This window comes from Triturus cristatus, chromosome 1_1 (assembly GCF_964204655.1).
Source record: "Triturus cristatus chromosome 1_1, aTriCri1.1, whole genome shotgun sequence".
In the NCBI taxonomy this organism is placed as follows: domain Eukaryota; kingdom Metazoa; phylum Chordata; class Amphibia; order Caudata; family Salamandridae; genus Triturus; species Triturus cristatus.
In genome coordinates this window covers 20,281,721-20,307,493 of record NC_140579.1, presented here as the reverse complement: position 1 = coordinate 20,307,493, position 25,773 = coordinate 20,281,721, and the positions used below count along the sequence as shown (strand labels likewise).

At 47.7% G+C, this 25,773-nt stretch overlaps 1 protein-coding gene across 1 annotated transcript; it reads right to left on the bottom strand.

Annotated features, from left to right (window-relative positions):
• Nucleotides 1–668: 668 nt before the first annotated feature.
• On the bottom strand, nucleotides 669–1,810 carry LOC146869174 (carbohydrate sulfotransferase 5-like). Its single transcript, XM_085653457.1, has one exon. The coding sequence runs from the start codon at nucleotides 1,808–1,810 to the stop codon at nucleotides 704–706; it is 1,107 nt and encodes a 368-aa protein (XP_085509583.1). The 3' UTR covers nucleotides 669–703.
• Between the last annotated feature and the right edge of the window lie 23,963 nt (nucleotides 1,811–25,773).

Below are 25,773 nucleotides of genomic sequence, written 5' to 3'. Positions count from 1 at the left end.
TGGAGAGACAGATTTAGCCCCTTTTTCCTAAATATTCCCTTTTATTCAGAGAGGCGATACCGCCAGACTGGTCCCCACCTCCTTGTGTCTTGTTTGGTGGAAGAAATCAGAAGAGGTGCTTGTTCACCTTTGACGTCACTGCAGTGAGGCTCTGGTGCTGTCCACCTGGGGACAGTATTTTCCCCATGAACACTGGCGAAGAAGGAGTTAAACTACTCAGTATGTACTCATTTGGTACACGAACAGAAAAAGGAATGGATACTTTTGTTCTGTCATTGCTGAACTTTAATAGCATTCTCACCCCACTCCATCACCAAAGCTTTGGGCACAAGATCTCTGGTAACCATTGCATATGCAGGAGACGATGTGCGGGGTACGCACAGGAAGATGGGTCTTGCCCTGCAGGTAGATTGCACACAACGCAGTCAAACCAGTAGGTAACGTGTATGCTACAAGTACTGATGACACAGTGCACCTTACTGGAGGACATATGGCTGATCACCACTGGTGGTCTCCTGGGATAATATAGCAGGAACTACCGAGGCCAAGAGAAACTCCAATAAAATGCATCCTTGTAAAGATCCTCCCATGGATCTGCTGGACAGTTAAGATGTAAACCTCAATCGCCCGGGCCTGATCTTGCCCAAGGTCACCACAGAGATTCAAGGTAGAGTCATCACAGCTGGATGCCCTGCTAATGATGTCAGGTCTGGATGGTACTTCGAGACAACACAGTTTCCAAAGACTGGTCTCGCTGCTCCTCTTTGGAATTTACCAACCTGTACCCAAATGTGTCCATGTGCTTCTGGCATACCTGTTGAATGACTTGGACTTTTTGGAATTTGAGTTTTTTCCTCCAAAGCTCTGGCAGCTTCTGGAGACTGAGCTGAGTGTTGTGGTAGACCCAGGACTCCAACTGTGGTAACACGGCGAGGCCAAGACTGTCATACCAGTGCTTCACATACGGCATGGGGTCTCTCACCAGATCTTCGTAGCGCACAATCACATACCGGCCCTTCATAGAAGGGGGAAGGTCCTCCAGGGCGGCCTCGTAGATCTTCACCTGAGCGTTGCAGATCTCCTTCATCACAGTGAAGATGTTGGCACTTGAATTCTGAGCATTGCTGATGATGCTGTCATCAGCCTCCAGCCCTCTTGTGATCACACGGGAGAAAACGATTGCCCGTGGGTCGCGCACCACATGGATGATTCGGAGGTTAAGGGTTGGATCTTCAAACAGCGGAAACAAGACTTTCAGGTCCAAGAAGCGTACTGCCTTGACCACAATGTGACTGTGAGACATGCAGGCCGGCTCGGCCCTCTCGAATGGGGTAAGATGGCATACATGGTAACACTCTTGTCCTTCCTGTGGAGTAAAGCCCTGCAATTTTTCGCAAGCTGGTGGCGAACACAAAGCTCGGCTGGTGGACCAGCCGAAGACATCAGATACAAAGTCACTACGAGGCAAGAAGGGCTTCAGCGCTGACCAATTGCAGAGGAAGAGCTCCCTGAGAAGGTCCGTCATGGGCTTGTGTAGGAAGGTGGGACTCTTGTTGTACATGGTGGACCAAACCATCCTGGTGGGCTCCGACAGGTAGAAGACAGAGGGGTTCTGGTTGAAGATCTGACCCACAAAGGTGGAACCGGACCTCCATGTAGAGAGGATGAGTAGGTGTCTTGTCCTAGACCTGCGTGGTGAATCAGGGCGGCCGTGTAAGTGGAAACGTTGCCACGCCATGCACCAGAGAAGGAGGAGTAAAGCTGCTATCAAGTAGAGGAATAGTCGGCAAACTGTGAATCTTCGAACCATCGCGCGAACCATTGTGCAGGGAGTCTGTGGAAACAGAGGAAAAGAGAGAGGGAGAGAGTGAAAGACTGACCCAAAAGAGAAAGGGAAAGTGCTTACGTGGATGGCAAACAGAAACAAAGAATGTGTTGATGAAACAATGGTCACCTTGTATAGCTCATCACAAACAATAAAATCTATTCGTGACTTTTAGAATACAGCACGTGTAAGGCACAGGTAGTAACATTTGCTTTGGCATTGGTTTCTATGCTGATTTTGGGCTTTTTTCTGTAGTCAATGTTTGCCTACCTTCAATACCCTTTGTAAGTCCAACTACAGGCATGATAAGGTGTCTGCCAGGAAGCATGTCAGGGCACACACACACAGCAGCATCTGGCCATCCAATGCCCATTAGGGTCAACCGTTGCTTGAAGAAAGTGCCACTTACCTTTTGGATGAAGCCAGAGGATGGTTTCAGACTCACCATTAGCTACTGGCTGTGAAGTATGTTAGCCCGTCTGCGTAAAGAGCGCCTCCCATTGCAGTGCATGAATGGTGAAGGAACGTGTCCATGCAGTGCCACGGAGGTGCATTTGTGCTCCTAAAATTGTTTGCCCGCTCTGTTGACACTGCACCACTGGCAATTTTTGTAACTAAATTTGATGTTAAACCTGAATTAATTTTTCCTCACAAATATGATTTTTAATCTTACACATTCCTAATGATTTTATTTTTGGAATTTTGCATTTAATCGGATTTTGCTCACAATTGCATTACCTTAATGTTTCTTTCTGTGCACCAAGGGTGATTTTGTACCCTAATGTGTTTTTGCACCTTCAAGTGAATTTAAAGCTAAAAAAATTTTAAACGGAAGCACAGATGCACCACATATCAAAGATAAGGAAGAGCGATTATAAAATCTATTTCCGACATCGATGTTCTTCCAAAAATTCCTTTTTTATTCCAAAGATCAGTAATTCTTTTTAAAAAACAAGAACATAAACATCACTGTTCTCAACAGCACAGCCGACGCGTTTCGTCCTTGAAGCGGACTTCTTCAGGGAGCTTATTAATCAAAAGGAGTCAATCTTAACAGAAGAGAGCCAGTGGATAGCCAGAACCGTAGTCTTTAGGCAGTTCCCCTTTTATAACGGGGTTATTCTATATCAAAATTTGCACGTCAACATAGTAGAGCGAGAAGAATTTTTTTTTTTGTGGACTACGAAGATATTTACAAGAACTCTCATCACGAATGGTCCATATTATGGTTAGATATTCTCCGAAATCTGCATATTCCTTAACATATAAGGATAATAGGGAAAATAGCAAGGCGTATAACGGAGATCCCAACAACTTGGTTAAGTCACAGCGTATAGCACTTAACATGATAGTAGTCTCTGGAGTCACTGTGATTTTAGCAACCAAACCAGATCATATCCCCTCACACGTTTCTTTAAATTATGTGATCATGTTCAATCTCTGCAGCCAATATAAGACTGTCTTGATATCCTGAAAGTGCTAACTGTCACAGCCGAAGGGCAAGAAAAGGCCTGTGACTTAACCAAGTCGTTGGGATCTCTGTTATACACCAGTCTTGACGTTTGCAGCCAGTCAGGAGCCCCATTGGCCGGGGCTGGACGGGTCTGACCCACCCCTCAGCTGCTAGAGAACTGGGGTGTGGTGTGGGTGACTCAGGCCCCATAAGACTGAACTGCCATCTGGCTCTGTCTCCGGTTGGTGTGTTGATCTGCTTTGATCTGCGGAGAGCATTACCCCGGAGATGGCTGCCAGTAAGGGGAGGAAAGATAGATCGGTGGAAGAAATGCTCCTCAAAACGCCCAGCTCGCAGCCCGAGGGCCCCACTCCTCAGAAGACCTCGGAAGACAAACAAGGAGCGGATGGGGTAGAGGCCCCAATTAATCGCACCTTCCTCAAATCACACTTCTCCTCCCTACGGGAGGACCTTTTATCTATGAAACGCGAACTTTCGACCAATCTGAGGAAGGTCTGCTGAGGACTTGGACTCACTGGGAGAGAGGATCAACACCTTGGAGGACTACGAGTCCATAGGGATGAGGAGATAGAGGGCCTCCAACAGGAGGTCATCTGACTGTGCGAACAAAACCTGGACCTTCAAGCTCACACGGAGGACTTGGGAAACCGGTCCCGGCTCAGTAACATACGGATCTGAGGCATTGCGAGCAGGACGGAGGACACAAACATAGAAGACTTGGTGACCAATCTCTTCCGTACAATCCTAGGTGAGCCACCAGATTTCTGAATCAAATTAGACCGCACGCATAGAGTGGTGCCCCAGCGGGCCACCTCTTCCCGCAGGCTGACATTTTAACATGCGCACATGATTTCCAGCAAAAAGAGTGCATACTCCGTGCTGCCAGGGACAATCCTGCATTCCAGTTCAAGGGCCAAAAACCTACATTTAATCAAGATTTAGCTGCCTCTACGTTACAGAAACGCAAAGCATTTCGGCCTATTACCACTCACCTACGAGCAGCTGGCATTTCATACTCTTGGGGTCGGATGTATGACGTTACAACGCATACTTTTACAACGCATGCACTTACAACGCAATTTTTACATCGCAACATCCACTACAACGCATTCCATTACATCGCATGACACTACAACGCATTTTAAACAAGCATTGGCATAGCCAATAGGTCTCGCCTTTGGGACCTTATAAGTGTTTAGCCATGCAACAGTTGATGCTGTTGTACCAATAATATTGTGCTGCATAACTAAATACTTATAAGGTCCCAAAGGCGAGACCCATTGGCTATGCCAATGCTTGTTTAAATTGGGTTTTATCTTGCTGGACAAATTGAACGCCTTCCACCCCAGTTTTAGACCCTACTTTCTTAACATTGTAAATGAAAAAATAACAGAATGGTATAAACCTAAGAGACCCATCATGGTAGAAACCACATATTCGGATTTGAAGAGACTAATTAGCACTTAGTACTCTGAGCATTTGCATTCTTTATGTAGTGCATGTGCACCAATTACTTGGCCCCTTAGTGTTTGTTCTTACAGGCGCATGTGCTGGTGTAGGTACACTCTGAAGGGTCGTCCATGAGGCTGTCCTTGGACCCACCATGGCCAAGAGATAGAGATAAAAGTGGTGTTGTGTTGGACTTTAATATTTCCCTTTGGTTGAGTCCATGAGGTGGGTGCGCCATTGTGACATTAGCCATAGCCGTGTGAGGGTGGAGTATTTTCAGTGTTGTTTGTCCACAATGTATGCAGTGAGGTCCATGTCCTCTGTTCCTGCAACTAACCCATAGAGTTGCGTCACTTTGTCTGTTTGAAGTCTAGGTAGACTCTATGAGTATGACTTTACTTTCTGCTTGAGTGGGTGTGCCGGGTTAGTTAATTCTGACTTTTGGCTCCTGGGTTAGTGACACACCTAATCCTATAATCATAGATTTAGGGTTTTAGTTTGCGGTCTAGGTCGGCCAGAACCTTTGAGTCTCTCTTTAGTTGGTATTTCCTCAGGGCAGATCTGTCCCAGTAATCTACCTCGCCCCGTGTCTCCCGATCGATTTAATCCATGCCATGATGTATTTTTCATGTGCAGAAGATTTTAACTAGGGTGTGGTAGGCCACAGCTGGAGCACAAGGGGATACATCCCTGCGGTAAGCTACTATTAATTAAAACAGAGTATTGCGATGCTAGTGAAAAAAAACCTGCTACCCTACACATTTATTCAATGACACTACATTCACACGTTTATTACTGTAGGGGAAAGTTCAGTGTCTACTGCATCATAGATTGTGTGTTACATACAATCATTGTATATCAGTGCTTTAGATGGTCAGGTACTGAGTACCTGCACTTCTCGTCAACTGAGAGGCTCTTCGACGGAGACACAGCGACCAGATACCCCAAAGGCTGACAGTGCTGCGCTTTACAAATGCTGTCTGATTTATTTATTTTGCGAGGGAGAGTTCCTGCACTTTTCAGCAGAGGTACAATGCTTTTAATTGGAGAGTACCAGCACTTATCAGAAGCAAGAAAGTACTCTGGCATAGCGTGCCAGCACTTTTATTTTTCCATTTCAAGCACGGCTGTACATAGCAAAACGACTGGTCCCATAAGTGTAACGAATGCACAGATTTAACCCATCTCGTTCTTGTTCTGATGTATACACGCGAAAATTAGCATTGCACAAACCGCATGTATGAATATGCCAAGGGTAATGTGTTAATTTTAAAGTACAGTTATTACCCAATCGAATGGTACTTATTTTTTTTACTTCAGAAAGATGAAAGGCTGAGTCGCTGGAGCCACCATTTGAAATTGTGGCATGCAGGTCACAATAGATATCATCAGTTAGTGGTTAACTTACTGAACCAAGATGAATTTACATATTGTTATCAGTCCACTTATTTCTTTCTGCCTGTCGTGTTTGCTAGCTTTGCATTCTGTAACTTATTTTATGGAAAATAACTTCAATATCCTTAAAATACTTTACAAATTAAAGTCCCACTATGCAGGCTAACAGGTACAGCAGTGTAGTGGGAGCTGTAATAAGCATGCCGTTTTTTTCTGTTAATCATCATATTTTTATGTTCTGTGTAGAACAAACGAGTATTAGTCCGCAGTTACACGTCTAATTTACTTTAAATCAAGGAAAACCAACAACCAAGGCCTAAGAAATTATCATCTCCATAGATTTTCAAAACCACATAAATGTTATCCACATAATTCCACTCCTCACCATGCCACATAATTCCACTACACCACGCCATACAATTCTACAACTAACAATTACAATCCAAATCCCATAATTCCACTATACACCACATACATACACTCAATAACACATGGGTAAAATACATTGTCCTTTATAACTCCAATAGCCCGAACTCGAGCAAATGCAAGACCTATTGCATTTCCAATGTTTGTCTTGATTGTGCCCAGCACGTGCCTCGCGGGGTGGGGAGGGGGGAGTGTGTGGCGTTGTTCATGATTGTGCCCAGATCATGCCTTGCAGGGGTGGGCGAGGGGGCTATGTGGCATTGTTCTTGATTGTGCCCAGCACCAGCCTGGCAGGGGGACTGTGTGGCATTGATCTTGATTGTGCCAGCACGTGCCTGGCGAGGGTGTGGGGGGAGGGGGGATTGCTCTCTGTTGTACCCAGTGTGGGTTCCCAGTGACGTATCCCTGATAACATTTCGTTCGCTTGAGTTTGTGCTGAGTCACAGCTGAGGCGATGCTGCGTCAATGCTGCGGCGGTACCAGCGCGGCAGGGCTGCTCCAGCGGAGGCAGTGGCCTCACTTTGTTTATGAAAATCCGCAAGCCCCCTCTCTACTCTGCCGGTTCGAGTATGTGCAGATGTTCAAATATTGTCCCCAGAGCTGCGCACGAGAGATTTGCAAACGTGTAGGTGCGGCCGGCTATGGGGAGATGTGGCCTAAGGGCTAGAACTGCTGACGTCGGAACACGGGGATCTCCACGTCATCGCAATGGCCTGTTAATCTCTCAATCTCCCTGTGCCTAAAAAAATATTTTTAAAAAGTGTAGCGTCGTTTTGCGCTGTTGTAAATAGCTCCGTTGGCTGTGGGCTAGATTACACCTACAGAAAAAAAAGCAAATCAGCTCTTTGTAGGCCGCAGAAAAAGTACCTGGTTTTGTAATAGCCTGCACGCAAATTTTGTTCGGCTGGACAATACAATTTTTGCATGCAGGCCAATAGACTGATAAAAGTGTTCACCTCTTAACCACGTTAATGGGCTAATTGGGCAACATTTTCAATGCGTCACTTCCATTTCTTTCTGTGGTGCGCGGACCAAGCCCAGATTAATTATGCTTGATCGGTGTCCCTCCGCAGGCCGTCATCTGCTCGAATACTAATGCAGTGATTTGTGTTTTTTCTCGAGAAATAGTACCTATGACGTGCTCAATGATGGCCGTGTCATGTCATCGCTGCTGCAGTCTGGGGTACCCCATCACACCTGGTTTGAATGCATGGCAAGAAGGTTGAACCCTGTGCATCACTTTAGCTACTGCTCACAATGGTTGACTACACACTCATCTACGGCCTAATGTAATTATCCAGCCTCGTGGACGGGTAGGGGGAGCATCCATCAGTGTCACTACACTGAGTAATAACAGCAGCGCTGGAGTAGGAATAAAGAGGCAAGTAAACAGTGCTCATAAAGATGCAGGTCTCGTCCTGCTGTAATCCAGCAGGATCGCTGCAATGTTATTTGACCCTCGAAATCCAAGCTCCCAACAAAAACATATGGCGGGAGAAACACAAGAGCCCTGAAAGTACCCCAAAAGCCCCCAAAGTACTTTGTTAGGTGCGTGGGTGCCCGATTTTGGCAGATCAGAAGCTATTATTTATCGATGGATGAGAAGGCGCTGCACCCAGGAATATACTTCTTCAGAGTGATGCGCCTTGATGTAACTTTGCCTTGGGAAAAGATGTGCCTGGCTGTCTGCTAGTTTGGAGACACACCCAGATGAAGGGAGGGGAGAGGAGTTGGAGAAGCAGCAAAGGGCTGTGGCAGCCGCTGCGCATGCACGCTGTGTAGTGCCCCTGTGGGTGGTACACGAAGAACAACGAGAAGGGAGGGGGGAATGCCAGCAACAGAGGAGCCCGCGAAAGTGAAAGTGATCGTGATTACGATCGCTACGGAGGAAAGACACATGGCGCTGCGCGCGTGCACGTTCACGTGCACTGTAGCTTTAGGCCACGGCAGCACTTTAAAAAGCCCAGTTATAAAATGTCTCTTCGAGCCTTTGGCTCGCGAGACCTAAAAACTACCTTTACAACGCATTCCATTACATCGCATACTACCTTTACAACGCATACCATTACAACGCATACTGTTACATTGCATTTAAGGTAAGTATTGGATAGTATAGGGGTAAAAATTACTATTCTTACTCCAGGGGGTGCAACAGTATGGTAAGTGTTGGATAGTATAGGGGTAAAAATTACTCTTCTAACTCCAGGGGGTGCAACAGTATGGTAAGTGTTGGATAGTATAGGGGTAAAAATTACTATTCTTACTCCAGGGGGTGCAACAGTAGGGTAAGTGTTGGATAGTATAGGGGTAAAAATTACTATTCTAACTCCAGGCGGTGCAACAGTAGGGTAAGTGTTGGATAGTATAGGGGTAAAAAATACTATTCTAACTCCAGGGGGTGCAACAGTAGGGTAAGTGTTGGATAGTGTAGGGGTTAAAAATTACTATTCTAACTCCAGGGGGTGCAACAGTAGGGTAAGTGTTGGATAGTGTAGGGGTTAAAAATTACTATTCTAACTCCAGGGGGTGCAACAGTAGGGTAAGTGTTGGATAGTGTAGGGGTTAAAATTACTCTTCTAACTCCAGGGGGTGCAACAGTATGGTAAGTGTTGGATAGTATAGGGGTAAAAATTACTATTCTAACTCCAGGGGGTGCAACAGTAGGGTAAGTGTTGGATAGTATAGGGGTAAAAATTACTATTCTAACTCCAGGGGGTGCAACAGTAGGTAGTGTTGGATAGTATAGGGGTAAAAATTACTATTCTAACTCCAGGGGGTGCAACAGTAGGGTAAGTGTTGGATAGTGTAGGGGTTAAAAATTACTATTCTAACTCCAATGGTATGCATTGTAATGGTATGCATTGTAATGGTATGCGTTGTAATGCCTGCGTTGTGGTGACATGCGATGTAGTGTCTGCGTTGTAATGGTATACGTTGTAATGGTATGCGTTGTAGTGTCATGCGTTGTAAAGGATGTTCCGTTGTAATGCCTGCGTTGTAAGTGTAGTGGGATGTAATAGTTGCGTTGTAAAGGTTGTTTCCCCTTGGGGTCACCCATTCTGACAGATTTTCTCTTTCAATGGGGGAACTCTGGCAAATGCTCTCAGTGAATGAGGCCTGCAAGCTGCTAGTTATTGAAGCCACCCCTGCGGAGGAACCACAACAATGCAAAATGGGCAGGAACCGTCGGAGTGGCCAATGGGTGGATGACAATCAAGCCTCTGACTAGTAAGCTGCGCCCTGATCCGGAAACCATGGCTAAAGAAAGGCAGGCGGTCCTGGCGACATTGGCTGGGGACCCCCCCTGGAACATTGACACCATGATTTGCAGGGGCGGCTGGCGGACAATCTGATGTTCCCTCTCCTTGATCTCCTTTGACAAATGCATGGGGCTGTACCTGGGCGGGAGCGGGGAGATGGCGGTCACTGGTACCACAGCTTGTTGCTCCGGACTTTAGTCAGTCGTATGATGATTGCTTATTGGTTCATAGTTTTACTTGTTGGTGTTTTTTTATTTTTGTTTAACCCCCTGGGCTCCCCGTCTGCTTGGCTCCAGAATCAGGTATTTGCTCATCAACGGGTACACACACTTGGTATGCTAGGGGCATTTGGGGTTGGGGTCTTCTGGTCTATGATGGCGCTTCACTTGGCTCACATTCCAGGGCCCGACCCATATGGTAGCGAACACAAAAATTCTTACTTTGAATGTGTAGGGTTTAAATAACCCAATTGAGAGGAGGGCCATCTTATCCTATTTAGAGCAGTCGGTTGCCCAAATATGCTTGTTACAGAAGACCCACATTCTTGAGAAGGACATGCATAGACTCCGCTTGAGGGCTTTCCCTCACCAATATTCCTACTCACACTCAACTATAACAGCTGGGGTTGCAATACTCATCTCTCGCACCTTTGGAGGGACGGTGGGCGCAAAATTAGCTGAAATTAAAAGGAGGTCCTTAGCTCTATCAGTAACTATTGATGCTTGTACTTTTACCCAAGGCTCTATATACACGCCCAATGAGGGGCAGGAGACCTTCCTCTGACGGGCAGTGATGTAATTATCAATCTCTCCGGATAGGTAAATTCAATTGGGGGAAACATAAACATGGTTTTCGACAATCAACTAATCGCTCGGCCCAAAGGCAGGGACAGACTGGGGCTCTCTCGCGGAGTGGGCGGGAGGGATCTGGGACTGGTGGATATTTGGCGTTCCCTGCACCTCCACATTACAGATTACACATTTTATTTTCATGTGCCCAAAACTTGCGATAGAATTGACTACTTGATAGGGTCCCAAACCTTGCTTCCTTTAGCGCCCTCCTCGGATATTGAACCCCCCTCACTCTCAGATCATGCCACACTGACTCTTACATTAGCAATCCCCCCTATCAGAAAGACCATCATATTCTTGGTGACTGCGTGACACACTCTTACACCACCTGGCCGAGGTAAAGCGGATAACTAGGACTCTAGAGGAGTTCTTGGCCTTTAATAATGCATCAGACACCTCAATTAACACCTTATGGGAAACACTCAAGCTAATCTCGGGAGGGGAATTTATCGCCACCTCCTCGGTGGATAATAGCCTTCGTTGGGATAAGAGGGAGGGCCTCACTAAGCAGGCGCAAGAATTGGAACGCATCCATAAGCGGATGGGAGCACCCCGAGTATGGCGGCAACTAGAGGCGGTCGCTCGCAGCTCGTCGGCCTTGACCTGGAGAGAGCGGAATACGCCATCCTAAGACTACAACACTCATTTTACTTGGGGGCACATAGCCAAGACCAAACATGTAGTAAAGACGAAACATTGCTCAGATCAACTCCTCCAATCACAAACTTCCTGGCAAGAAGCAAAGCTCTATCCCAACACCCCGATGATGCTGGCAACGGAGAACATCTAAGGCTTCATGTTCTTTCTCACCCAACCAAATTATCACACACCACAACTTCTTCTTCATAGCCTGTCCAGTTTCCTCCAACAACTGATACCTTCAGCCTACGAAACAGGCATTGTGTCAGTCTTCTGCTAGAGGAATGTGCGCCCTCGCAATCTTCAGCACCAGCGCAGACAGCCATGACCACCCCTTCCAACAGCGACGGCCTCTTCTCCCTTGAAGCCCAGAGATCTAAGAGCTCTACAAATAAGCTGTCCATGAACCCGGGAACACCGACCAACCAGCCGTCTCAGTCCTTCAGATCCGATAAGTTAGATCAAGGAAACAACTGAGAAGTCGCTCTGGGTGCACGCGATGGATGTTGTTGAGAGCAGTCGGTATACAGCTTTCTCTGCATAACTTTATCTGTATTATTTAGTGTGAAGCATGTTGTAAAAAGCCAGATGCCTGAAGAGGCTTTGAAGAAAAGCGACCTTTTAATTCATGTTATTTAAGTCTAATGATGGCGATAGCGTGTTACTCCCACCTAGTACATGTTAGTTTACTTTCAGACTACAGAATACCCTCGAAATAACCCTGGGTGAGGACATCTGGGAAAGCCCTAAAGCCTCAGGTTTGTCACACTTCCAATTATTAATGGATATGTCGAGCAAAGGACATGTGACAAATCTTACCCACCCAGGACTATTTGCACAGATCCTCACAGAGAAAAAGGCTGGTCACACTGAGCTCTTTGGCAAACAGTGAGCTCTGTAATAGCAATGCTAAAGGAGTGGCTTCAGGAAAGCATCCAGGAGAGGCTAACAGAGCACCCTGGGCTAGAATGAGTGATGAGAGGGACAGAGAAAGGGAAGAAAAGAGACTGAGAAAGAGGGTAGCAGAAGGGTGAGAGAAGGTCCTGGAGAGAAACATAGAACAACTACAAAGGAGATAGACAGACAGACAGACAGACAGACAGACAGACAGACAGATAGACAGATAGACAGATAGATAGATAGATAGATAGACAGACAGACAGACAGACAGACAGACAGACAGACAGACAGACAGACAGACAGATAGATAGATAGATAGATAGATAGATAGATAGATAGATAGATAGATAGATAGAGGATGTGAAAGCATAAGCTCTAGCCCTTAAAAGTATATGTTTAATTAGTTTACCTTAAAATGGCATACGTTAACCTACATATAACCTCCTACTATATGGTACATGGGGTACCCAGGGCCTGTAAATTAAGTGCCCCTCGTGGACTGCAGCATTGATTCTGTCACCATGAGTGTGACAAAGTAAAGCAAGTGTCCCAGTTAGGCACTGCAGACTGGTGGAGCGTTTTTTAAACTGTTAACTCAACATTGCCATTTAAACTTATGGCAAAGCCCAAACCTTTCTTCTTGATGTATATCTCACCCCGAAGGCAGGCCTAATGAGCCCAAAGGCAAGGTGCTGTATATTAAAAAGAAGGGGCATGTGTCTTCACGTGTCCTCATAAACAAAAAACCTTGTTCTTTTTTCTCTAGAAAGGTTAGAAGTCCTACTGGAGAGTACGAAGCTTCGCACTAGCAACTCGCCCGTGCTCCCTTTCAAATGGGACAGCTAAACATGGCACTTCAAAAGAATCAGTGCATTAAACCCAACTTGGTTCTCAAGTCGAATGTAATATCAGAAGTTTACAAACGTGAACTTTAGAAAGTTGCCACTTAGTTGCTCAAAGTTGTCCAGTAGCCGTTTGTTATTACAACAGCAGCTGCCCTCGAGACAGCCTGCTGAACTCCTGGAGAGACGTGTGAACGACTCTCAGCAAGAGGAACAAAGGAAATAGGTGTGACCTCCTCCTTGCAGGAAGGCCAGAGCGGGTGTGAGCCCAAAGGTTGAGCTTCAGAGAGGAAGCAGCCTTTGAGGGTAAAAGGTAGTTGACATGGAAGGGGCCGCTCATTTGTTTTAACAGACAAGCTGCCCTCTTGGCCAGAGAGAGAGAGAAGCTATTGAGAAACTGTTTTTTCAAGGAGGGGTTTAGCCGCAGTTAGCCGGACCTCTCGGTTGGGCTAGGGAGCTCCACGGAACAAGAGAAGGGTTCTGCCATGTTGGAATTGTGTAGAATAGTGCATTCTGGGCTAGCTAGTTGCAACATTAAGCAGGAAGTTGTGATCAGGTGGGAGGGGACCTGATAGCCAATTGGCTAGTTAGTCGCCACATCCCCCTAGTGGGCATAAAAGTAGCACCCCTGGCCCTCAGACCTCACAGCACATCTGTACTGGACCCAGCAAACAGAGGTGCACCAAAGACTGCTCTGCACCTGGGCATCTTATACTGTGCCTATGTTGCCCCACTGGTGGAAAAGTCACCCACAAGCACCAGAGGAGGTGACTCCAAACACCAGGTGGCTGACTCCTTCTTGCAATCACAGGGCCATAAACCTGTGAGAGCCCAGCACCAAGTAGCCTGACTGCTGCTGAATGTTGAGGCGTAGCCAGGGATACCAAGTATTGACCCTCAAAAGTTACACCTGCGTCTGAAAGACCCAGGAGAGTCACCTGAGTGCAGTTTGGTCACCCAGCACAAAGGTTACTGCAAGGTAAAGGGCACAGCTGCTTTTGCTGTAACCAGAGACCAGGAGACCGGGGGCAATTGGTTATGTGCTGGATTCACCACGAGTTTGTGGGACATTGACCCCCTGAGATAAAAGTTGTCCTTTTGCTCGTAGAGCGGGAAGGCCATGGGAAGATCCTCGACACCGACTCAGCATCCATACATCCTTGAGCATCTTCAGCATCCAGCATCTCTTGCATCAGGACCACTCCACTGACTTCTATTGTGGCCCGCCCCATGGACCTGGATTGGACTGGAGACTGCTTAACTCGGCAGGTAACTGTCTAACTGAACCTGACTGGATTCTGTGATTAGTTCCAATCGGAGTTGGTCCCCACAAGAGTTTCTATATAGTTGTTTTCAAGTTACTTGTTGTGGCTAACCCTAAACCGTGAGTCACAGGCCGATCACAAAGATTTATTTTGTTAAGTGAAAAGCTGTGATTTACTGTTTCTGTGGTGTTTTGAGGTGCCTCTTTAGAGATACAAATAAAACCAATGTATTATAAATTGGTGTGAGATTTCTATTGTGTTGCGTTTTCTACTTATTCGGCTGTTTTTGTACTTCTTAATGCTTTACACTTGTTCCTTGGATAAAGTCTGACTGTTCTGAGCCAGAGCTACCCAGGACTGACCTAAAGGTTTACAAACAAACTTGACTGGACCTGATAAAGAATTATGTCTTTATGACACAATGAGGTTGCACAACCAAACCATATAATAAACCACATTTCTAGCCTGAAATATGTATTTTTGCCTGTGGGTTTTTATTCCAAAGGGTCCGAGTTCTGTTTCTTTGACAAGGCTAATGCCAGTGGTGTTGTGAATTTCTTGGACGCTGTTTTCCAGAGGGAGGGGTTGCTGAGGTGTGTTATGACAGGCAATATTCTGCACTTCAAGTGTCTTGGATGAGATGCTTAAGCATAATGGTGTGGTTCACAAGAGCACTTCTCTTTACCGCACTGCAGGTAATGGAGCTATTGAGCGTTTTCACCAAGTGACTATGGGTGCTGTTCAATTGGCTGTTAGATGTGGTAGAAATTAAGAGCCTTACACTAGGGGCAACTTACCATGAACATTTGTAGAGAGATAGAAGGATTGATGACCACAAATCAGTGCTTAATGTGAGCGGGTGGTTGCCAGCAGGGGTCATTTTCGCCGGTCAGTACTTATTTTTTAGCTTCAGACATCACCCAAGAGCAAAATAGAGAAAAAACACACAAAGTGGAAGGACAGAGGAAGAGAAAGATGGAAAAACCATCTCAAAGGGAGAAAGCAGGAACCTGCAAGAGTGAGAGAAAGGGGCGGGGAGTACCTGGTAGTTGATTAAAAAGGCATGCAATGGATTTAAGACTACACAGCCTTGGGATTCAGCTCTCTGAAATTGAATTGCACTGGCCATAGGCATCTTACAAAGCTTTGGGCACAGACACTCATTCTTTTACAAATTCGGCACTGTCATGAATTGTAGGGTGGAATATATGGAGGGCGTAGACCACTGTTAAGGAGTATTATGACAGGAAGCAGGACGCCAAGGAACTCTTCTTGCATCTTGGCCAGTGGGTAGGTGAAACCAGGTACTTGATCAAGGAAGGGGGAAGCAAATTCTCTTAACCTCTGCAAGTCAAGGATGGGCAGATAACTCAGTTAGATTGAGCGATGGCAAGGTGTGGCACTTCAGTAGGATATCAAAGAGTGCAGGGGGCAAAATGGTCTAGTGTGCCTAGAAGTTCTCATGCCAACCCCTGGTGAGAATGGTGTGATAAGGTGGAACTCCACAGTGACTCTGACTTGATAATAATAAGAACAGATTAAGCGAGCTATTGCCCAGAGTCACATGGTGCTGGGCTGAGCTGCCGCCAGTGCTAGGGATCGACCCGTGAGCCCCGTGCTCTGGGGTCATCCACCCTGGCCACCTCTCCCTCTTTTCAGATCCACGCCCAAGGGCCTGATGTGGACTGCAAGATCCATGTGATAATTTGGAGGGAAGTAACCAACTGGACACATGATCTACGTGCAGCAACTTGTGGCGATGCCTTGGACCGTGGTACAGGTGACAATATCCAAATGATCAGGCCATGGTGCCTGGTGGTACTATGACGACCAAAAGCGGACAATCACGTTGCCGAAAAGTTTTGATGAGTTTGTCGTGGAATAGTGTGGGTATTTCCGTGTTATGGATATCTTGTGTGGGGTACATTTTTCACTGGGTGTTTTAGTGGTGTTGTGTGTTGTTGTATGTTAGTGCTCATCTATTAGGTACCCATCTGTCTTCTAGCTCTGTGTTTCTGTGGCTCTTGTTAATTGTGACGGTGGGGTTGCAGTTAGCTGTGTCTGTGTAAGGAGAGAGGTGTATTGTGTCTATTTCTCTATCTTTGTGAAACAACCCATTACCTAGGGGGTGTTCTGTATTCTTAATTCGTACGGACGAATGTTGGCGTTTGAATCTCCCGGCTGAGGTCTTTGCCAGGTGCTGAGGGTGAAGTCAGCAGCTGCACCTCTTTGTGCCTGTGTTGAATGGTTGTGTTCAGAGAAATGACCATAAAGAAACCTCAACACATCTTGATTACCTACAGTCACACACTCTTGTACCTGAGATTTCTGAAAATTGTAGCCTGAGAAAGAAAATGGTGAAGTCCCCTGTGACATCAGTCCATCCTGCCCTCCACCTCCCAAGGTCCCTTGGTCTTGGCCGCAGCATCTCCTGGCCCTGCAGTCCTGGCTCTTGGGGTTCCGCGGTCTCCTAGCATGGAATGTTTTCCTTTGGAGTCTGCCCACATTCCACTGCGGCCTCCTCTGGGATTTCAGCCTGGTTGTCAGGATAGCTTTCCAATGCTGCAAGTCTCTCTGGAGACCTAGCGTCCTTGTAAGCTGTGGATGGCAACGCCAAGTCCATATTGATGTTTGGATCGCATTTGTTGAGGTACCATCTGGATATCATTGCACTGTGCTCTGTTCTAGCGCCTAGGCTGAGAGTAATTATCCTACCAAGGCACTACACTACACCACCCTGACTAGCCACCACATTCTATTCCTGCTCCTTAGTAAAAATGTATATTTCTGCCTGGCACAGCTGACAGGCTAGCCATGGATGCTGGCCCCGTGCACCATCATACCATGTGCTTGCAGAGGCTGGGGCATAGAATAAACACCATGCATGTCCACTGGCCCCCAGGAAGGGCCTCTGCATGCGCTCTGGTTCGATCTCTCTAGTATCTCGATTAGGAACCCTCTGGGATCTTCACAGATTAGTTCTCTTGGGATCTCAATATCTGTTTGAGCAGCGTGTTTCCCACCATGACTCTACAAGATATCAATTTAGGAACACCACACATTTACTCCCCCTCTGGAAAGTCTCCACTGCCTTTCGGCTTGAATTGTGTTATACAAATACCACATGCATACATACATACATACATACACACATACATACATACATACATACATGTAGATGGGACAAGCTGAAGGTGCTGTGCAATTACTGCAGTTCCACATAACCACACCAACCTTACTTCACTCACAAGGATGGGAAGGGAACCAGCAGGTTGAACATGACTCAATAATAAAAATAATTTTTTAATCTTAAAAATAACCAGTGCTAGATTTATTTACATAACAGTTTTACATTGTTTGACCTAAAAGAAAAGGCCAGACTATTGCACACTTAGGACTAGTTTTCCACAAGTTCCACTTACACCTTGAAACGGCCTGATTTCTAAGTATAAGGCATTCACAATACGTGATTGTCCAAGGGTAAACCCATTTACTCATGCAGTATTACCCCACAATGGTGTAGTGTTGCACCTGAGTAAATCCTACTCCAAGGGCGTGGGGAGTGAGTGTTCCAGGACACAGATACCTTGGAAAGTTTGGGAACAAGCATGCACTTGAGAGTTTGTGGGAAATGGTCAGAGACTTAATCCTGCCATATAGTACTGTTGGTGTTCGAACCTGAATTATAGGCCTGAGTTAGCGAAGTATGGGGGCGGAAATTGGTTCCCCTCACCGGCACTTTTCATGATTGGTATGTATAGGTTTCCCTCTATCTGACGTGTGACTCCTCAATGTCTGTCTCCACTATATTCCTGATCCGGGCCACAGGAGGCCACTGATTAAAGTTCTAGTGCAGAACAAATCTATCTTTATTATGCTGCAGGCCCAGCAATTTTGGCCGCTCTCTGAGATGTCACACTGCAGATTTATCTCTGACCATCCTAGGTCACTCCCTGAGGTTCCACGGCTGCAAGTTTATCTCTTGAGTGTAATCCTGACCCAGGCCATCCTATGTCACTCTCTGAGGCCCCACAACAGCAGGTTTATCTCTTAAGAGTAATTCTGACCTAAGCCATCCTAGGTCACTCTCTGAGGTTCCACGGCTGCAGGTTTATCACTTAAGTGTAATCCTGACCCAAGCCTTTCTAGGTCACTCCCTGAGGCCCCACGGCTGCAGGTTTATCTCTTAAGAGTAATCCTGACCCCAGCCATGGTAGGTCACTCTCTGAGGTTCCACAGCTGCAGGTTTATCTCTTGAGTGTAACCTTGAACCAGGCCATGCTAGGTCACTCTCTGAGGCTCCAGAACTGCAGTTTATCTCTTACGTGTAATCCCAACTGAGGCCATGCTAGGTCACTCCCTGAGGCTCCAGGCTGAAGGTTTATCGCTTAAGTGTAATCCTGACCCAGAACATCCTAGGTCACTCCCTGAGGTTCCACGGCTGCAGGTTTATCTCTTGAGTGTAATCCTGACCCAGGCCATCCTATGTCACTCTCTGAGGCCCCACAACAGCAGGTTTATCTCTTAAGAGTAATTCTGACCTAAGCCATCCTAGGTCACTCTCTGAGGTTCCACGGCTGAAGGTTTATCACTTAAGTGTAATCCTGACCCAAGCCTTTCTAGGTCACTCTCTGAGGCCCCACGGCTGCAGGTTTATCTCTTAAGAGTAATCCTGACCCAGGCCATGCTAGGTCACTCCTTGAGGTTCCACGGCTGCAGGTTTATCTCTTAAGTGTCATCCTGATTCAGGCCATGCTAGGTCACTCCCTGAGGTTCCACGCTGCAGGTTTATCTCTCGAGTGTAATCCTGACCCAGGCCATGCTAGGTCACTCCCTGAGGTTCCAAGCTGCACGATTATCTCTTGAGTATAATCCTGACCCCGGCCATGCTAGGTCACTCCCTGAGGTTCCACGGCTGCAGGTTTATCTCTTGAGTGTAATCCTGACCCAGGCCATGCTAGGTCACTCCCTGGGGCTCCACTCTGCAGGTTTATCTCTTGAGTGTAATCCTGACCCAGGCCATGCTAGGTCACTCCCTGGGGCTCCACTCTGCAGGTTTATCTCTTGAGTGTAATCCTGAACCAGGCCATGCTAGGTCACTCCCTGAGGTTCCACGGCCACAGGTTTATATAGTAAGTGAAATCCTGACCCAAGTCATGCTAGGTCACTCCCTGACACCCCACGGCTGCAGGTTTATCTCTTAAGTGTAATCCTGACCCAGGCCATCCTAGGTCACTCCCTGACGCCCCACGGCTGCAGGTTTATCTCTCGAGTGTAATCCTGACTCAGGCCATCCTAGGTCACTCCCTGAGGTTCCACGCCTGCAGGTTTATCTCTTAAGAGTAATCCTGACCTAAGCCTTGCTAGGTCACTCTCTGAGGCTCCAGAACTGCACGATTATCTCTTGAGTGTAATCCTGACCCAGGCCATGTTATGTCACTCCCTGAGGTTCCACGGCTGCAGGTTTATCTCTTAAGTGTAATCCTGACCCAGGCCATGCTAGGTCACTCCCTGAGGCCCCATGGCTGTAGGTTTATTTCTTAAGTGTAATCCTGACTCTGGCCATTCTAGGTCACTCTCTGAGGTCCCATGGCTGTAGGTTTATTTCTTAAGTGTAATCCTGACTCTGGCCATCCTAGGTCACTCTCTGAGGTCCCACGCTGCGAGTTTATCTCTTAAATGCAATCCTGATCCAGGCCATGCTAGGTCACTTTCTGAGGTTCCACGGCCGCAGGTTTATATAGTAAGCGTAATCCTGACTCAGGCCATGCTAGGTCACTCTCTGAGGCCCCACGGCTGCAGGTTTATCTCTTAAGAGTAATCCTGACCCAAGCCTTTCTAGGTCACTCTCTGAGGCTCCATGACTGCACGATTATCTCTTAAGTGTAATCCTGACCCAGGCCATGCTAGGTCACTCTCTGAGGTTCCACGGCCGCAGGTTTATATCGTAAGCGTAATCCTGACCCAGGCCATGCTATGTCACTCCCTGAGGCCGCACGGCTGCAGGTTTATCTCTTAAGTGTAATCCTGACCCAAGCCATCCTAGGTCACTCCCTGAGGTTCCACGGCTGCAGGTTTATCTCTTAAGTGTAATCCTGACCCAGGCCATCCTAGGTCACTCCCTGAGGCTCCACGGCTGCAGGTTTATCTCTTAAGAGTAATCCTGACCTAAGCCTTGCTAGGTCACTCTCTGAGGCTCCAGAACTGCAGGTTATCTCTTGAGTGTAATCCTGACCCAGGCCATGCTAAGTCACTCCCTGAGGTTCCACGCTGCACGATTATCTCTTGAGTGTAATCCTGACCCAGGCCATGCTAGGTCACTCTCTGAGGCCCCATGGCTGTAGGTTTATTTCTTAAGTGTAATCCTGACTCTGGCCATTCTAGGTCACTCTCTGAGGTCCCATGGCTGTAGGTTTATTTCTTAAGTGTAATCCTGACTCTGGCCATCCTAGGTCACTCTCTGAGGTCCCACGCTGCGAGTTTATCTCTTAAGTGCAATCCTGATCCAGGCCATGCTAGGTCACTTTCTGAGGTTCCACGGCCGCAGGTTTATATAGTAAGCGTAATCCTGACTCAGGCCAAGCTAGGTCACTCCCTGAGGCCCCACAGCTGCAGGTTTATCGCTTAAGTGTAATCCTGACCCCGGCCATGCTAGGTCACTCTCTGAGGTTCCTGAACTGCAGGTTTATCTCTTAAGAGTAATCCTGACCCAGGCCATGCTAGGTCACTCTCTGAGGCCCCACGGCTGCAGGTTTATCTCTTAAGAGTAATCCTGACCCAGGCCATGCTAGGTCACTCTCTGAGGTTCCACGGCCGCAGGTTTATATCGTAAGCGTAATCCTGACCCAGGCCATGCTAGGTCACTCCCTGAGGCTCCACGGCTGAAGGTTTATCTCTTAAGTGTAATCCTGACCCAGGCCATGCTAGGTCACTCCTTGAGGTTCCACAGCTGCAGGTTTATCTCTTAAGAGTAATCCTGACCCAGGCCATGCTAGGTCACTCTCTGAGGCCCCACGGCTGCAGGTTTATCTCTTAAGAGTAATCCTGACCCAGGCCATGCTAGGTCACTCTCTGAGGCCCCACGGCTGCAGGTTTATCTCTTAAGAGTAATCCTGACCCAGGCCATGCTAGGTCACTCTCTGAGGTTCCACGGCCGCAGGTTTATATCGTAAGCGTAATCCTGACCCAGGCCATGCTAGGTCACTCCCTGAGGCTCCACGGCTGAAGGTTTATCTCTTAAGTGTAATCCTGACCCAGGCCATGCTAGGTCACTCCTTGAGGTTCCACAGCTGCAGGTTTATCTCTTAACTATAAACCTGACCCAAGCCATGCTAGGTCACTCTCTGAGGTTCCTGAACTGCAGGTTTATCTCTTAAGTATAATCCATATGCGGCCATGCTAGGTCACTCCCTGAGGTTCCACGCTGCATGTTTATGTATTGAGTGTAATCCTGACCCAGGCCATGCTAGGTCACTCTCTGAGGTTCCACGCTGCACGTTTATGTCTTGAGTGTAATCCTGACCCAGGCCATGCTAGGTCACTCCCTGAGGCTCCACGGCAGCAGGTTTATCTCTTAAGAGTAATCCTGACCCAGAACATTCTAGGTCACTCCCTGAGGTTCCACGCTGCAGGTTTATCGCTTAAGTGTAATCCTGCCCATGCCTTTCTAGGTCACTCTCTGAGGCCCCACGGCTGCAGGTTTATCTCTTAAGAGTAATCCTGACCCAGGCCATGCTAGGTCACTCTCTGAGGTTCCACGGCCGCAGGTTTATATCGTAAGCGTAATCCTGACCCAGGCCATGCTAGGTCACTCTCTGAGGCCCCACAGCTGCAGGTTTATCTCTTAAGAGTAATCCTGACCCAGGCCATGCTAGGTCACTCTCTGAGGTTCCACGGCCGCAGGTTTATATCGTAAGCGTAATCCTGACCCAGGCCATGCTAGGTCACTCTCTGAGGCCCCACGGCTGCAGGTTTATCTCTTAAGAGTAATCCTGACCCAGGCCATCCTAGGTCACTCTCTGAGGTTCCACGCCTGCAGGTTTATCTCTCGAGTGTAATCCTGACCCAGGCCTTTCTAGGTCACTCTCTGAGGCCCCACGGCTGCAGGTTTATCTCTTAAGAGTAATCCTGACCCAGGCCATGCTAGGTCACTCCCTGAGTCTCCACGGCTGCAGGTTTATCTCTTAACAGTAATCCTGACCTAAACCTTGCTAGGTCACTCTCTGAGGTTCCAGGCTGCAGGTTTATACCGTAAGCGTAATCCTGACCCAGGCCATGCTAGGTCACTCTCTGAGGTTCCACGGCTGCAGGTTTATCTCTTGAGTGTAATCCTGACCCAGGCCATCCTAGGTCACTCCCTGAGGCTCCACGGCTGCAGGTTTATCTCTTAAGAGTAATCCTGACCTAAGCCATGCTAGGTCACTCCCTGACGCCCCACGGCTGCAGGTTTATCTCTTGAGTGTAATCCTGACCCAGGCCATTCTAGGTCACTCCCTGAGGTTCCACGGCTGCAAGTTTATCTCTTAAATGTAATCCTGACCCAGGCCATGCTAGGTCACTCTCTGAGGCCCCATGCCTGCAGGTTTATCTCTTAAGTGTAATCCTGACCCAGGCCATGCTAGGTCACTCTCTGAGGTTCCACGGCCGCAGGTTTATATAGTAAGTGTAATCCCGACTCAGGCCATGCTAGGTCACTCTCTGAGGCTCCACGGCTACAGGTTTATCTCTCGAGTGTAATCCTGACCCAGGCCTTTCTAGGTCACTCTCTGAGGCCCCACGGCTGCAGGTTTATCTCTTAAGAGTAATCCTGACCCAGGCCATGCTAGGTCACTCTCTGAGGCCCCACGGCTGCAGGTTTATCTCTTGAGTGTAATCCTGACCCAGTCCATCCTAGGTCACTCCCTGGGGCTCCACGGCTGCAGGTTTATCTCTTAAGTGTAATCCTGACCCAGGCCATGCTAGGTCACTCTCTGAGGTTCCACGGCCGCAGGTTTATATAGTAAGTGTAATCCCGACTCAGGCCATGCTAGGTCACTCTCTGAGGCTCCACGGCTACAGGTTTATCTCTTGAGTGTAATCCTGTCCCAGGGCCATGCTCGGTCACACTCTGACTCATGCTACGTCATGCCTTAAGGTTCCACCTTTGAGGCAATTTAATCTCTTATACAAAGTAAATCTTTTGCACTGCCTCATTCCTGCTTTTAATGATTCCGGAGCAAGAGAACAACCAGATTTAGATGGAAACCAGTTACCTCCAAGAACTCTGCATCATGAAGGAATTTTAAAAAAATCATTTTGACGGGATGAATTCCAATGTCCTCAGACTCATCCCTGAGAAAATCTGATTCATTTTTCTCCAGAGACGCCACAAACTCAAGGTGGAATGGCTGAACTCACTTAAATGCGATAACTTCTCATCCACAACAAATGAAGTAAAGTCCTGATCATCAATCCCTATAAGTGTCCTCTAAGATCAATCGCACCGTGAGGTTAGCAAGAACTTCAATATTCTTGCTGTGAGAAGGCGGCCTGATATATGCTGTCCACTAGTTCTGGCGGGCACCTGTATCAGTCCAAACAACCCCTTATGGTGATAGGTTAAAGACAACCTTTATTGAAAGCTATCCTAGTGGTAGCTGTGGAGAGCAGCCTTCAGGCTAAGTCTCGAAGGAATGTAAAGCAGCTTGTTTTACCAGTCTATAATGTTATGTTATGTTATGTTACGTTAGGCACATTTGTAGTGCGCTCAGCTGCCCCAGCAAAGGGGCGTCCTGGCGCATGACAAGGTAAGACATAACTAACACTCAACAGAAAAAAGAAAACAACCAGAAAAGGAAAAGTCAAAACAGAAAGGTTTTGATAGCTTTCCGAAACAATAGAAGGTCTTCCATCAAACGAATCTCAATCGGAAGAGAGTTCCAAAGCCCTGCTGCTATGACCCGAAAGGACCGGCCACCAGCACGGCTAAGCTTAAACCTCGGGACCACAGCAAGCGCTTGGCCCGATGATCTCAGAGAACGGGTCGGGACATACCAAGACAAGAGATTAGAAAGGATCTGGGGAGCTGATCCCTTCAAGATCTTAAACGCCAAACATAGGACTTTCAAATGAATTCTTGTCTTAATCGGCAGCCAATGCAACGATCGAAGAGTGCTAGAGACAGAGCAGGACCTGGGCAAGCCAACTATGGCTCTAGCTGCAGCATTTTGGACACGTTGAAGGCGGATGGTTTCTGCCTGGTTGACCCCTACCAGGAGTGAGCTTGCATAGTCCAGGCGAGATATTACTGTTGCCTGAACCACCCGCTGCCTGGTAGGGGGGTCAAAAAACTTCAGGACAGGTCTTAAACTCCGAAGGACCCCAAAACAACAGGCCGCGGTCTTCTTAGTGTGCCCGACGAAGCTAAGAGTGGGATCCATCCACACTCCCAAGTTTCTCAACTCCGTTACCGGAATTGGGGACGGCCCAAGCTCCGGAGGCCACCATCTATCACCCCAGAGTTCCATCCCCTTCCCGACCACCATGACCTCAGTCTTCTTAGTGTTGAGCTGGAGACAGTTGGTATTCATCCAGCTCGCCACCGCCCTCAGTCCACTCTGGAACCGAGGGGCATCCTGCCCAGCATCCCCACTGATAGTAACCGCTAGCTGAGTGTCGTCGGCATATGAGACCATAGTCCTGCCCCACTGTTTGGCGACATCAGCCAGCGGTCTCACGTAAAGATTGAATAACGTGGGACTCAGTGAGGATCCCTGCGGCACCCCCAGGCCCAGCGGATGGAATTTGGACTGATACGGTGGTATAGCAACACAGAAGGAACGCTCGTCGAGAAAGGAACGGAACCACTGTAGGGCAAGCCCAGCAATGCCTATCTCCTCCAGGCGGTGCAGAAGGATGCGGTGTGAGACAGTATCGAAGGCAGCGCTCAGATCTAGTAGTACTAGAGCCGCCGTCTGTCCCACATCCAGCACCATACGCAGCTGTTCAGCCATGGCGAGAAGGGCTGTCTCCGTGCTGTGCCCAGCCCGGAACCCGTTTTGAGTAGCATCCAGAATATTGGCTCGGGTAAGATGGTCAGAAAGAACCTGATTGACGTGGGCCTCCACAACTTTTGCCGTCCAAGGAAGCAAGGAGATGGGCCGGTAGCTCTCTGGTTTTAACGGATCCAGTGAGGGTTTCTTCAAGATAGGAGAAACCACTGCCCGCTTCCATTTAGCTGGAACCGTACCCGTGGCCAGCGAGATGTTAATCAAGGAGCGTACCATGGAACGACCCACAAAAGACTGGTCCCTGAAGAGGGCAGGTCTTAACGGATCCAAGGGTGATCCAGATTTAATTTTCTGGGTCAGCCTATCAAATCCCTCAGGAAGAAGCAAGGGAAGAGAATCCAAAATAGGGAGGCCAGGGATAATATCCAGGGCCCCCGATGATGGCCCCGTGCAGGGAAA